The 13,606-nt window shown below is 44.1% G+C and overlaps 1 protein-coding gene across 1 annotated transcript in view; it reads left to right on the top strand.

The window, feature by feature from the left end:
- EXT1 (exostosin glycosyltransferase 1) overlaps positions 1-13,606 on the top strand; it is a 232,019-nt gene that overhangs the window by 184,554 nt on the left and 33,859 nt on the right. Inside the window, exons 2-4 of the mRNA XM_088450193.1 lie at positions 3,112-3,205; positions 6,314-6,421; positions 13,385-13,504. Of these exons, the coding sequence (XP_088306319.1) occupies positions 3,112-3,205; positions 6,314-6,421; positions 13,385-13,504 (322 nt within the window). The remainder of the gene's footprint in view (positions 1-3,111; positions 3,206-6,313; positions 6,422-13,384; positions 13,505-13,606) is intronic.

Genomic DNA, 13,606 nt, shown 5'->3' with positions numbered 1-13,606 from the left:
ATCACTTCAGTGTGAGATCCAACCACGTGACGTGTACTATGACGCTGCCTGTTGAAGCACTCAGGCACGCCTGCGTTCGTAGACTCCCCCGTTTTTAGTGGCCTGCCCCTGTTACCACCCACAAACGGCCTCTTCTGTCACTCATTCAACTGGGCTGGGCGAGCGAGCATTTCCCGATCTATCGCAGTGGTTCTCCCACACTCATCGCGAAGCATGCGCAGATTGCAAATATCGCCCAACTATGACCAATTGCATCCTAGCGAGCGGGTCTGAATCAGCTCCCTAGGCCACAGAGTGGTAGGAAGAAAAGGATCTCTTGTCACTTAATGTTGAGACAATTACAGTACAATTGAGCAATTTGCCTGTTGTTTTCTAGCTTACTTTTTATATTATTAGTAGTTTGCAATTTTTTTTTTCTCTTTTGTAAAATATATTTCCCTTTTTATATTATTTCTGTATAAATCGAAGATTAAAAATGAGCAAATGCAATTTCTAAATATGAAAGAATTTAATTGCCACAAATAAAATATATAGCTCTAGATAGATGTATATCATCATATCTAACCCCTCGTTGAGGTGTTCATGAGTTTCGGCCACTTCTATAAATCTGGTTGGTTTGTTATTGATTTTGAGAATTTAGGAAATCTAGTTCTGTGATGATGGTTCCTATGTACCCTAGTGGGTCATCTATCTATAGTACATGTCGTACTGAATGTCTTATTAGCTAGATCACTCTCCTGGCACAAGGGTGGCAATATGGGTAAACTGAGTATCATTTTAATATGGTTATGTGCCGCAGTTTTGGGTGTTAAGAGTTTGACTTGAATTATTTTACTCTGGCCCATAGATGAGGATAATCTCTGGAGATTAGTGACCAGCTTCTCTAAATAATATTTCCTTTGATTCTTCCCAGAAAGCTGGGTGGCTTTTGAGGATCGTTAATACTGTGACATTTCATACTTAATTCAGTAATACTATGCATGCCATATATGCAGATATGATAGGCTTTTATGTAACCATAGTCTTCTGGTGGCTTGGTGGGACAGGGGTGCCATCTGGTGGCTTGGTGGGACAGGGGTGCCATTTGGTGGCCTAGTGGGACAGGGGTGCCATTTGGTGGCCTAGTGGGACAGGGGTGCCATTTGGTGGGACAGGGGTGCCATTTGGTGGGACAGGGGTGCCATTTGGTGGGACAGGGGTGCCATTTGGTGGGACAGGGGTACCATCTGGTGGCTTGGTGGGACAGGGGTGCCATTTGGTGGCTTGGTGGGACAGGTGCCATCTGGTGGCTTGGTGGGACAGGGGCGCCATCTGGTGCTTAGTGTTACAAGGGTGCCATCTGGTGGCTTGGTGGGACAGGGGTGCCATCTGGTGGATTGGTGGGGCAGGGTGCTGTCTGGTGCCTGGTGGGACATAACGCTATCTGGCCGAATTGCATTCCGTGTGGCCAAGTTTACACTGCATAAAGCCTAGTGTTGAACAATATTGACGAATGCCCTATTAGACATTGGCACACATTCAGTTGCACAGCGCCACTGTCTCTCAGTCCTCTCCTCTCTCCTTCCAAGTTCTTGTTTTGTACTTTTACATCTCATACCCTCTGTGGAGACTTATTCCTACATCGTGAGTCAGGACTACGTTCTACAAGCCTTTACGCAGAGGTTAATCTTCCAGGTCTAATCCTTATTTATTTCTATTGCACGAATTGTTTATATTCTCAAGTATTGATAACACATTGTGCCCAGGTGACCTCCGTCTCCCTGAGTCGTCGTCTCTGACCATTAGAACTCATTACCATTCCTAATTGTTGCTTTAGTCTGTCACACATCTCATTATCTTTCTGACGATCGTAGACCGGTGTGGCTTTGGCAGTAAATTGAATCCTAGAATACATATTAGCATTGGAGATGTATTCGGTCTTGGTGAACAAGCAGGTCCTCTTACGTGACAAGTCCAATAAGACCGGACATCGCCTAGACTCCTGTGTGTTGTTGACTGGGTTGCTTCAGGTATTGTAGCATTTAATCCCCGAGTCGTGATCTGTTTCGTGTGTAAATGAACTCTACGTGCTTTCCTAAGCAAATTTATGATTTTTGCAAGTCGTCTTTCCCCGTCAATGACTGGAGATTGCCTGACACCAATGGATACGAAACCAGGCTGTATCTGGTCTAAATATGTATAGAGCTAACGATACAGAAAAACTCAATGCCCGCGGGCTGCGATTAAATTAGTCTATTAGAATTCCGCAATTTTTAGCTTTTGCCTATTATTGCCAGCTTGCACCTGTCTCTGTGTGTAGGGTGGTTTAGGAGAGGAAAGCAGATGTTTGCTAGGCTCCTCTCTCCGTCAGGCGCTCAGCCAAGTGACAGCGCCGGTGGCCCTCGGGGGCTTCGCTTGTGTGCGAGAGACAGTATTGGCTAATAATTGACATGAGGGTAGGAGCGTTGTTTGATGCTTTGTGACAGGTGCTTCTTAACATATTACTAGATTAGACGTTTCGCAGCTATATAGGCTCTGGTTTTGCAAACCTGCAGCAAACGCCTTTTGATAGGTTTAAATCTATAACTTTTTGAAAAGTAATTAGAGGGATGTTAGTAATTCTGTAATAAACTTTCTTCATTTTGTGTTTTTTTTTTTTATTTCATTTTCCAGAGAATTTGCGTAGTCGTGCACCAATCGTTGTTTTTTTTCCTTGTTTTGTTTTTTTTACTTCAGCATAATGGTTTATAATTGACTGATTGAAATTTCGCCACAGTGCATCCTTTAACCATGAAGGAGGAAGCAGCCATTTTGTGGGCAGAACCAATTTTTTCCTGTTTCCTAGTCATTTGGTAGAACTTAATCTCGCAAGTAGTGGTCCAGCCCTTAATATATCTTCCTTCACGAATATTAATGAGCCTATGAATGTCCATATTCGCTTATGGGCAGCTCAGGAATACTGACCACGCCCACAATATGGCTGCCTCCACAGCCTGTGTAACTTTATAACTTTTTTTTCTAAATTGAAAACTATATTAAGTGTTTTCTATATTATGAGCCAGGAGATTAAGCCTTTTTACATATGCAGCTAACACTCAGCCTGATCTAATAGATGGTTATCTTGTTTTCCAGGTACGAGTATCGTGAAATGCTGCACAATGCCACTTTCTGCCTGGTCCCTCGTGGCCGCAGGCTTGGATCCTTCAGATTTCTGGAGGCTCTGCAGGTAAGCCATAAAATATTTACCATGTAGTATTTATATACTAAAGGTGCATACACACACAACGATTTTTTGTGAACGATTATCGTTAACGATATCGTTTATCGTTGAAAAAATCGTTCACTTTCGAAGTTAAAACGATGAACGATTATCGTTCATGCGCGTTCACGTTTGTAGTTCAGTCAGACTGACCAACTCAACGATTTTCATTAAGGGAATATGCAAAAATCGTTTGTAGTTAAAAAAAAATCGCTCATTACATTTAGTAAATGAACGATTTTAGTAAACTATTGTCGTTAATTTTTCCCTTGAGAAAATGAACGAAAATCGTTGACTAAAATCGTTCGTTTACAAAATCGTTGTGCGTGTATGCAGCTTTAGCGTGCTCTGTTCTTTCCGAAGTACTAAACAAGTTAGTTTGCGTGTGGAAAACTTTTTTTTCTTTTTTAGAAAATAAAGTACACTCTTTGACTGTGGCTTGTCCTGTTCTGCAGAACACTTAACGTAGCCTGTCAGACGAGATGGTTTTATCAACCAAAGGGTCAGATTTAATTACGTGGAACCTTGTGTGATGTACGGCTGCGCGGATAACGTGTTATTACGGCAGGAAAATCTTGCTGGATTTTGCACGGGCTTCTGTGGGGCGTGAGCAAAAACTAAGCAAGGTGTTCGTAGTATTAGCTGAGAGAGGTTCTGGTGGAACCTTGCTAACTGAATCTCGTTACTCAAGGCAACCAGTCCGATGGTAATTATCTGATTAATTACTATGGACTGGGCAACCTTTTTTTATTTACGCTAGTTTTCGTAAAAAATTGTTCCCTATTGTCTTTAGAGTGGGACGATTCAATTGTTTTTGCACCCCCGATCGCCCAGTTTCCCGGGACTATATTAAATTGTTGTGCTTTTTTTCTGCACATGTTGCGCCCAAATAGAGCAGGTTTAGCCATGTAAAACCGCTAAATCCATGTAATGCCCGAGTTAGTCGCACCTCTCTGCTCGGCGTCTCAGGAGTGAAAGCCATTGAATGTCTAATGGTTCAGCAACTCTGTTCAAATTACCTTCAGCTTTCCATGTCATGAGTAGCAGGCATGTTCGCTGGGAAGAGAATAGAAATATTAAGTATATTTATAATTTGGTGTGGTATATTGATGGGGGGGCTATGAAGATGCAAATTTGAGACAAACCTCGTGCACAATGATGCCATTCATCATGCACTGGGCTATTGGCTATAGCACAGGTTCTCTAACTCTGTCCTCAGGAACCCAAACAGTGCATGTTTTCCAGGTCTCCTCACAGAATCACAACTGCAGTAATTCCCAGATCTGTGGATGTTTTAAAATGTGTCAGTGAGTAATGAATACACCTGTGCTCCTGCTGGGTGACCTGGAAAACGTGAACTGTGTGGGGTCGTGAGGACAGAGTTTGAGAACCTCTGGGCTATGGTTATAAGATTTGCAGAGAATCGTATCACGGCCTTATTACTTCTCAAAAAAGTGAAGCAGGATCAAGGGGGCTGAGAGCAGCCAAATTTTTGCAAAAAATATGCAAATGATGCAGCCGCCGGGATTTGTATTGAGACGCCCTCTAGTGGCTTTTGCAAAATCGAGCGTCTCCGTGCAAAGATGGTAGCCTCTGTCTCAGATCAGTCGATTATTGGAGACACCTCCCTGAAAACAGTCTCGATACGCCTGCTTTGGAGTCTCCATCTCCCCGTTGCCGCTCTCACAAACAGTCCCTGCCTGTCCATCGCTTTGTGAATTAGTCCTCACCGCGAGGGACAACTAAAGTGAAACTTGTCGCATGCACAGTGTGGCTGACGCATGCGCAAATTACCGATAATCGCTCAAACTGTATAAACGTCTGTACTGTGTCCATTTCTGGATCAGGCTCTTTGTGCGTTACTTCTCTAGCAGATTGTTACGCTGGTGACCGCTGCTCGTGTGTTTCTGACCAAGCCTCACATGCTGCCTAGACGCACCCATCCTGCGATGAGGAGACCAGACAAGGACGAGACAGGCTCCAGTTTATGTCATGCTCTAGTCCAGGGGTAGCTAACCTCTGTCCTCGAGAGCTACTAACAGTTTACGTCTTCTAGACCACCTAGCTAGTGCACAGGTGTAGTCATTACTCACTAACACATTTGAAAAGATTCATAGATGGAGCTAATTATTTCACTTGTGATTCTGTGAAGAGACCTGGAAAACATGCGCTGTTGGTAGCTCTCGAGGACCAAGGTTGGCTACCCCTGCTCTAGTCTAAAGGACTAATAATCTCAGCATCGATGCAAAGGAAGGTCATGTAAATACATCAACTTATGGGCGGAATTCAACTGTTTTTATCCCCTATCGTGCCCGACGGAGCTATTCTATTCTTGCTCCTGTCGGGCACGATGAGCTGGCAGCGCTACATTTCAGCTCGCAGCCCCTGGGGGATGAGAGCTGAAATGTGCGAAAAGTAACATGTTTGGGCGCCCAAACATCACTTTTCGCCATCGCGCCCAGCACTTTGGTCGGGTTTAGCTGCTTTACGCGGCTAAACCTGACCTCTATGGGCGCGATCACGGTGAAGAACGGCAGCAATTGAATGGCGGCCCGCGATCTCCTGTCACTTTAGACGGGAGATCCGGACCGCGTAATCAATTGAATTCCGCCCTATGAGTCTCTTACTTTTCGGAGGGGCTCATTTTCAAAAAGGCTTATAAATCTGACTGTCTTTTTATGAATTGCATGTATTGCCGAGTAGGATCTGTACAAATGACGTACGGTATAGAGCCTATATGGGCCTCTGGAACATTAGATTTAGTACCCCTGCTGTTTTCGCGCTGTGAAAATGTATATTTCAGGGGGAAGTAATCTTTCAATATGTCAGTGGAAAACAAAGTTAACTGTCTATGTGAAATGTGCGCGTTGGTTTATTAAGCCAGACGCCTCTGGCCGTTCCGTGCTTAGCGCAGCATAAAATCTGCTCTCGTGAGTTACACTTGTTGCAGCGTCGGGGATTCAGTAATCATTGTCCAAATACTGTCGTCATTTGCTTGGCCTTTTCACTTGTTATTAATGTAGTGAGTGGATATGTGCTGCGTTGCATAATGGTCTTTAATAACTTCATTCGCAGGCTGCGTGTGTTCCAGTAATGCTGAGTAACGGGTGGGAGTTGCCATTCTCTGAAGTGATTGATTGGAATCAAGCCGCAGTCATCGGTGATGAGAGGTTATTATTACAGGTAAGAATGAGCTTGTATTGAGCAGTGATCTCACAACTACACCTGTGTGTTGGATGTGTGCATCAGTTCATCGCAATAATCCCAGTATCCATATATATGTGTTATTTGCCGATCAGCCTTTCTCCGGCCCCCTATGTTAGTTCACAAAAGGGGTAGGTCAAGCGGGGGGCATGGCGCCGAGATTTGTATCATTGCAACACCGCCCGTCCTCTAATGTACAATACCTCTATTTTCAGCATTGCGCCGCCATGGCGACACAAACAATGACGCTGGGCCGTCCACTTCACGAGGGAAGTTCCGGGAGACGGGGCAATTATGCTGTGATATCATTTTATATTCTTTAGGAAAATGTGTATATTATTAGGCTATACCGCACCCCCGCTGTACATTGTACGTACGAAAGGTCACCTTGGATTTCCAGAACATTTAATCAATATAAGAATAGTTATGGAGGTTTGTCCTTGGGTGGACACAGGATTCCTTCGTGACTTCTAATATTAACAGCATTGCGGACTCGTCAGTTGACGGGTCACCAGCAAGCAAAAATTGCATGAAAAATTTCAATGCGAGTCCGACTGGCGGCAGCCGTGGGCAACGCCTGTCATTGCGATTATGCACGCGCGCGGACATACAGACACGTGTTTCACTGGCTGGGGGACAAGGGTGTCCAAATAACAGTTCACTGGCAAATAATTTGGTTGAGTTTATATATGTGTGCTATGTATATTATAAGGGCACAGTCGTGCCCTTATATTAAGGCTGCATCTAAAAAAACTGATTTCTCTGTAGAGAATTCTGGGGGGGGGGGTCTGGTATTCAAGGGGCCACACCTCAAAAGCTATTAGAGGTATGGATCTGAAATTTGGTATGGCCGGGTAGAACTGTCACTGGGTGCTGCATGCCAAATTTCAGGGCAAAAACATAAAAAATGAGGACATGGGAGTAATCTAAAGTGCCGACTGTCACTTTTTTTCTGACCTTCTCAATTAGGACAACTTTTCTGCAGTAGTCTATGGGGGATATTTGGGAAGGCAAAACTCAGGGTAGGGGTGGAATTTAGACTTGGGGTTTGTTTTATTAGGTAGCTATTGTGCCAGGGTACGTGCTTTTAGGGTTCAGGTAAATTTGAAAGTTACAGTTTTTTAAACTATTATCTCAAGAATGCGCCATTGTAGAGAGAGGACTTTTCAACTTGTTGCGCAGCCTCAGTAGGAGCCTCCAGCAGGTGTAAGAACTGGCTTCACTTGGGTGCACAAAGATGGCTGTCGTTTGCGGGCTTTAGCGGTGGTGGGCTCGGGGGAAAAAAGCTGGCGTTAGCTGCAGCGGAAGCTGGCGGAATGGCGCGGTGGGGGTAGCGGGCATCAGCTGCGGCCAGAGCCCGGGGTCAATAGCGGGCTTTAGCGGCGGCGGTGGGGCAGGCGCTAGGACCCGGGGGAGGTAGCAGCCCACAGAATGCAGGCTCAGATCTGGTAGATCCATGATACCTACTTCTGTGTTTAATAAAAAAAATAAATGGCGTGGCCCTGTGCCCCCAGAAAACAACCAGCATCGGGCTTTGGAGCCCCAGTACTGGTTGTGCTAAATAGAGAGGACAAATGACGTAGGGGTCCAACCGTATTAAGCACAGCCAGCATCAGGCTTTTCAGAACCGGTCCTGGTTGCCAAAATACGGGGGAACCAGCACAGGGCTCTGAGCCGGTTGTGGTTATGGAACTGCAGGGGGAAAAAATGCGCAGGGTCCCACTGTATTTACCAGAACCACCACCAGACTCCTAGCTGGGGGGGGGGGGGTGATACTGCGGATAGGGGAGCCCTTTCACCGGGCCCCCCCAGCCGCAGCATCACCTCTGACCGCTAGTCAGCCCAGGCCAGGGATCCCTGGGGAGTTGGGAGACCCCCCCCAATAAAGGGGTCCCCCTCCTCAAGGCACCCCAGGTCCACGCTGATAGCCCGGGGCTATCCCCAGCACCCCTGGCTGGTGGGTGCCAGGTTGATTGGCTTTTGCTGTGGAACTACAGTTCCCAGCAAGCCTCCCCCCGCATGCTGGTACTTGGAGAACCATATATAATCCGTTGCAAAATAAAAGAGAGGATTTTTCTTTAAGTGCCTTTTGTTTTATATTTCTGCAGAATATTCTTTAAATTGCAATGCCTGAAGGCTGGTGAGTGTTGACCTTTAGTGCTAATCCCACTGGCTTTTGCTTCCACTAGAACATGACAAACCTTGGAAATTAAAACGTACCGGAGCCCAGTGCATTAACACCTTCCTGCTAATGATGGAAGTAGATGTGTTAATTCCTTTGGCAGCTGCTCCCTTCTCGCTCTCTCTCTCCTCGCTGCTTTCGCATCTGGGTTAATGGGTTTCTCTCTCTTTCAGAAGTTTGGCCATTGCCGACGTTCTCAAAAGAGGGTGTAGTTGATGCAGCAGACATTCCCGGGGTTTAGATATAAAGATCGGGATCAGACAGGGTTACTTAGCAAGAGAGATGCAAAAGTAATGTTTATATTTTAGAGACCTCTGCAAATCCTTTTTTTTTTTTTTCTGTCGTGAAGAAGATATCAGTATAAAATATAATGCACCTAGTATGGCAGTAGCTGTACACGATACCAGAATTGATCTCTATACTGTCCTGTTTTTTCCCTTGTGCGTGAGTTTGCGGCTATGCATCCCACTCAGAACCCAGTCGAGCCATTTGCGTATTTAGCCTGCTAGTGGCAGTCCTTTTTGCAAGCTAAGTCGGTGTCCCTGTGAGTGCAAAGCACATTAATGGGATCATGGATGACTATGACCATCTAGCTTTTGTATCAGACTAGGGGCGGGATGCAGCAAATGCGGTAAAGCCCCGAAAATGCGGAATTTACCTCATTTCACAACTTTGTGGCTTGGTTGTGGGGTAGAGCTTATTTCCCCTTCATGCTAAAGACCTGGAAGTGACGTGCACTGAGGACAGAAGTGCGTTTCCCTGCCGATAACCTCCACCTAGAGAAGAAACTTGTCCCCTCGTGGGCTCTGTAGCTTGCTGCACTTGCCACAAGATTATATTCCCTCTCGACGTCCACGTGGATGGTAAGGAATGACGTTGGACAGTAGCTGATGACGTCCGGGTCCTCTCTGCTACCTTGGTTGTGGTGGTTAACGCCATCTTCCTGATGGCGTTACCCATAGAAGCCTATGATCTCTCCGCAGAGGAGGGGCCTCTGGGTCATAGACCCGGAAGCCCCTCCACCGCAAAGGGCCACTCTTACCGACAGAGTGGTGCTTTGCGGGGATTGTCATGCATACCGGCATTACCAACGACGGTATGCATGCAATGACTGGCGGAATGCATCGCGAGTGCGATGCGTCTTGCAATCCTGCCCTAGGTGTTTTCACCGACGCAGCCTCTTCCCTCCAGTTTTCTCTGGCCCCTTTCCTTTTCTCTTTCCCCTGGCCTCTCTAATCTCCTGTCTCTCTCCTCCTCCTTTCTCTCTTCAGCACCTCCCCCCCCCCACACACCTTTGTCTCCAACTATTTCTCTCCCTCTTTCTGTCTGCCCTCTTATCTATATATTTTTTTTTATCTGCACTTGATTTTATTATATAGATTATCCTTCTTTACCTTTTACTCTTTTCATCTTAACTTTTGTACTCTTTGGGGCATCCTCACTTTCTCTTAAAGTGTGTGTGTGTGTGTTTTCTTATTGGGTGACTTCTGTTTGTTCTGATTGGGTGACTACTAGAAGTGTCTGTGTTTTCAGCATGAGCTAGTGTGAAAGTAAGTATGTGAAATATTACAGAAGTGTTTGGAGACTGTAGATGTGTGAAATGCCAGCTTTCTTTGGGAGTGACATCACAGAGACTTGTGGGAGGGGAGGGGTCAGAGTTCCCACCAACTGTCGTTACATGACATCATTTTTATCACTATTTAGCTATATATATATATATATATATATATATATATATAATCAGTCTCTAATGTAATTTACAAAGATAGTGATTGGAGCAGCACCACCACTTGTAACATGTATTTACCCAATCTTACTCTGCTAGTGGTGGGCACTTGTCTTCATTATTAGGACACACACACACACACACACACACACACACACACTTGCCCTCCCCCTTAATTGTTATATTAGAAGAAATTGGAGAAACCCGTTGGAACTTTTATAGCTCATACAAACGTGGCTGGTTTATCTGCAACGCAGTGAGAAGGGAAAGGGTCGGACAACTAAGAAAACTATTTTTAAAATGATTGGAATAAATGTTTAATAAGTACATGACTGGCTTAACTGCACCGCAGGGAATCCTCCTGATTTTAGGGTGCGCCATGATTCCTGACCCCAGTGTTCCTGCATTGTGCCATTTCATTTTGCTACAGCTGCTCCCATACTGAAGAACTACTGTTCCATAATTAACGCTGTTTTTAAGGAGCTGGCAGCCAGCCCGAATATCTACCCTGGGAAATGCTGCTTCTTCTTTTTTTTTCTCTTTTAGTTACACATTTTCTTTTCGCATTTAGGACGAGATGGGGGAAGTATTGCGATTTCCCTCTGCAGTGTAATACTGTACCAAGCGCCTAATCCCTTCTCTCTACTACAGTTTTTCTTTAAATGCATAATGTTCTTATATGATTATTGCTTTGCCTAATTACTTTTTCGGGCAATTACCAATTTCTAATTATTTCTACAGAATTTTTAGTAATATGAATATTTTTTCCTTTCTCGCTGCCTCAGGACCAAGTATGCAATTTACCACTGTAGCTGCCTTAAATTACAATATATTCGTTTATAGATTTTTTTTTTTTGGTGTAGCCTTGATACAGACTCTAGCAGAGGGTGGTAAGCTGCCCCCCAGTTGTTGTAGAACTGCACATTCCAGCATGCCCGGCCACAGTTTTACTATTTGGCCTCGCCAAAACTATTGCAAGGCATGATGGCATTTGTAGTTCAACAGCTGGAAAGCTGCTTAAGCCTACCCCTACTGTAGGGGGTATATTTACTAAAGTGAAAGTTTTTAGAAGTGGAGATGTTGCCCATAGCAACCAATCAGATTCTACTTCATATTTAACTAGCACCTTCTAGAAGATAATAGCTAGAATCTGATTGGTTGCTATGGGCAACCTCCATTTCTAAAAACTCTCACTTTAGTAAATATACCCCCTAGGACTTTTATGATCCACGTTATCTTATTGGTTTGGTAAAGGGTTACAGGTGTCCTCGGTTGCGCATCAATCTGGTGATTTTGGGTGCTAAGGGTGAGTACACACCTAAACGACTGGCAATCGTGCCGATGTTCAGGGCGATTTGCTTTCACCCTGGATATCGCATGATTGCCGATACACACTGCACGATATGCCCAATTTGTCTTTACGATTTGGCTAAATCGCCCAAGTGGGGCCGATATCGTTCAGGTGTGTACCCACCCTTAGCCTGTCACCCCTGCATTTGCGTTCCATAGACTCCCTGTGTCTTATGAATACTTTAACGTGGGGAACACCGAGTTTCAAATAACGGTTCAGCGATCATTTTTGAGGCCATTTATTTTACAGAATTTTTGGCAGAATGTTTAGAACAAACTACGCCTGGGGTGGATTTTGGTTGCTAAACATTAAATTGGGTTTAAGTAGCCTTTTAAATATATGCGGCATTAGGATGGCTGCCCAGTGTTTAGTTAATTAGCAGCTGTTTCTGCTTAATATTTGTCATGCACGTTGTAGAATGTGTTCATTCTCTAGTATTATCACAGATGGCTTATCCAATTATGTATTCGCCATGTACAGAACTCATGTGTTGCACGTTCCGTTGTGTCGTCTAAAGTACACTGAATTGTAACCTAGATAATTATAATCGCCATGTTATTTGAATAAGCGTCATGTCTGGTTGAATGTAGGCATTTACCATCAGGGTACTAAAGTATTATGAAAGCAGAGTCCAAAGGTAATTGTCCATCTAGCGTTGCCATTGTAACCGTCCCACGACGGATAATGCTATATGCGCCTCAGCCAACTCAGCTTATCTGTCCCCTGTACGCTGGGACACTGCCCATATTTGCAGTCTGAACCAACATCCGTTCACTAGAACCTAGTGACATCAACGAGGCACGAGGCACCTCCTGCCTTTTTAGTATTCCACCAGCTTCTAGCGAATCGTCCGGCTGAATGTTAGCCGAGTACAAAAAAAAGTGATTGCATACGCCGTGTGACAGGTACACGGGTCTTGCAAAAGATAGATCTGTCCTCTGTATTATCTGTGTTCCTGTCACGGCCTCTGTAACCTCTGTTTCATCTATCCATGGCGAATGTTGTTTTCATTTTTCATTGTGGCAAGAAGAATTATTAAACATCAAGGTATAGGTGAGATTCCATGTTGGAGGTGACCCCGGCTCAGAGCTTTATATGAAAGTTATATATATATATATATATATATATATATATATATATATATTCTCCCATATCCAAATATTCCGAAATACGGAATAATTTCGGCATGACTGAGATAATAAAACCTTTGATTTTTGATGGTTCAATGTACACAAACTTTGTCTAAGGCACAAATTATTAAAAATATGGTATAAAATTACCTTCAGGTTTTGTGTATAGGGTGTAAATGAAACATAAATTTATTTCATGTATGTACACAAACTTTGCTTGAGCCACAAAATTATTGAAAATATTGTATAAAATGAGCTGCAGGCTGTATGTATAAGGCGTATATAACACATAAATGCATTCTGTGTGTATATTGGGGTCCCATTCCCAAGATATTTCATTATGATATGCAATTATTCCAAAATACGGAATATTACGTTATCCAAAATACCCCTGGTCCCAAGCATTTTGGATATGGGAGACTCAACCTGTGTATATGTATATGCGCTTGGATGGCCACTTGAGAGGCCTGGCGTCATGCTCCCTGTAGCGTAGTGCTTTGATCAGGTTACAGTGCGTTGTGCAGCTGCTGATTGTTCTGTCCTTGTCTTACAGATCCCTTCTACAATCCGGTCTATCCATCAGGATAGGATCCTCGCACTTAGACAGCAGACTCAGTTTTTGTGGGAAGCTTATTTCTCCTCCGTTGAGAAGATTGTATTGACTACACTAGAGGTGAGCTCCCCCGTCTCCTCCTGTCTTTTATATTGACAACGCTGTTTTTTATTTTATTTTTTTTTATTTTTTTTGCTTAAATCTTTTTTTATTCCTTTTTTT

The sequence above is a fragment of the Taudactylus pleione genome, unplaced genomic scaffold (genome assembly GCF_031769625.1).
Source record: "Taudactylus pleione unplaced genomic scaffold, aTauple2 ptg000510l, whole genome shotgun sequence".
Lineage (NCBI taxonomy): Eukaryota > Metazoa > Chordata > Amphibia > Anura > Myobatrachidae > Taudactylus > Taudactylus pleione.
Note: the sequence above shows the minus strand (reverse complement) of the source record. Positions and strands in the feature narration are given on the sequence as shown.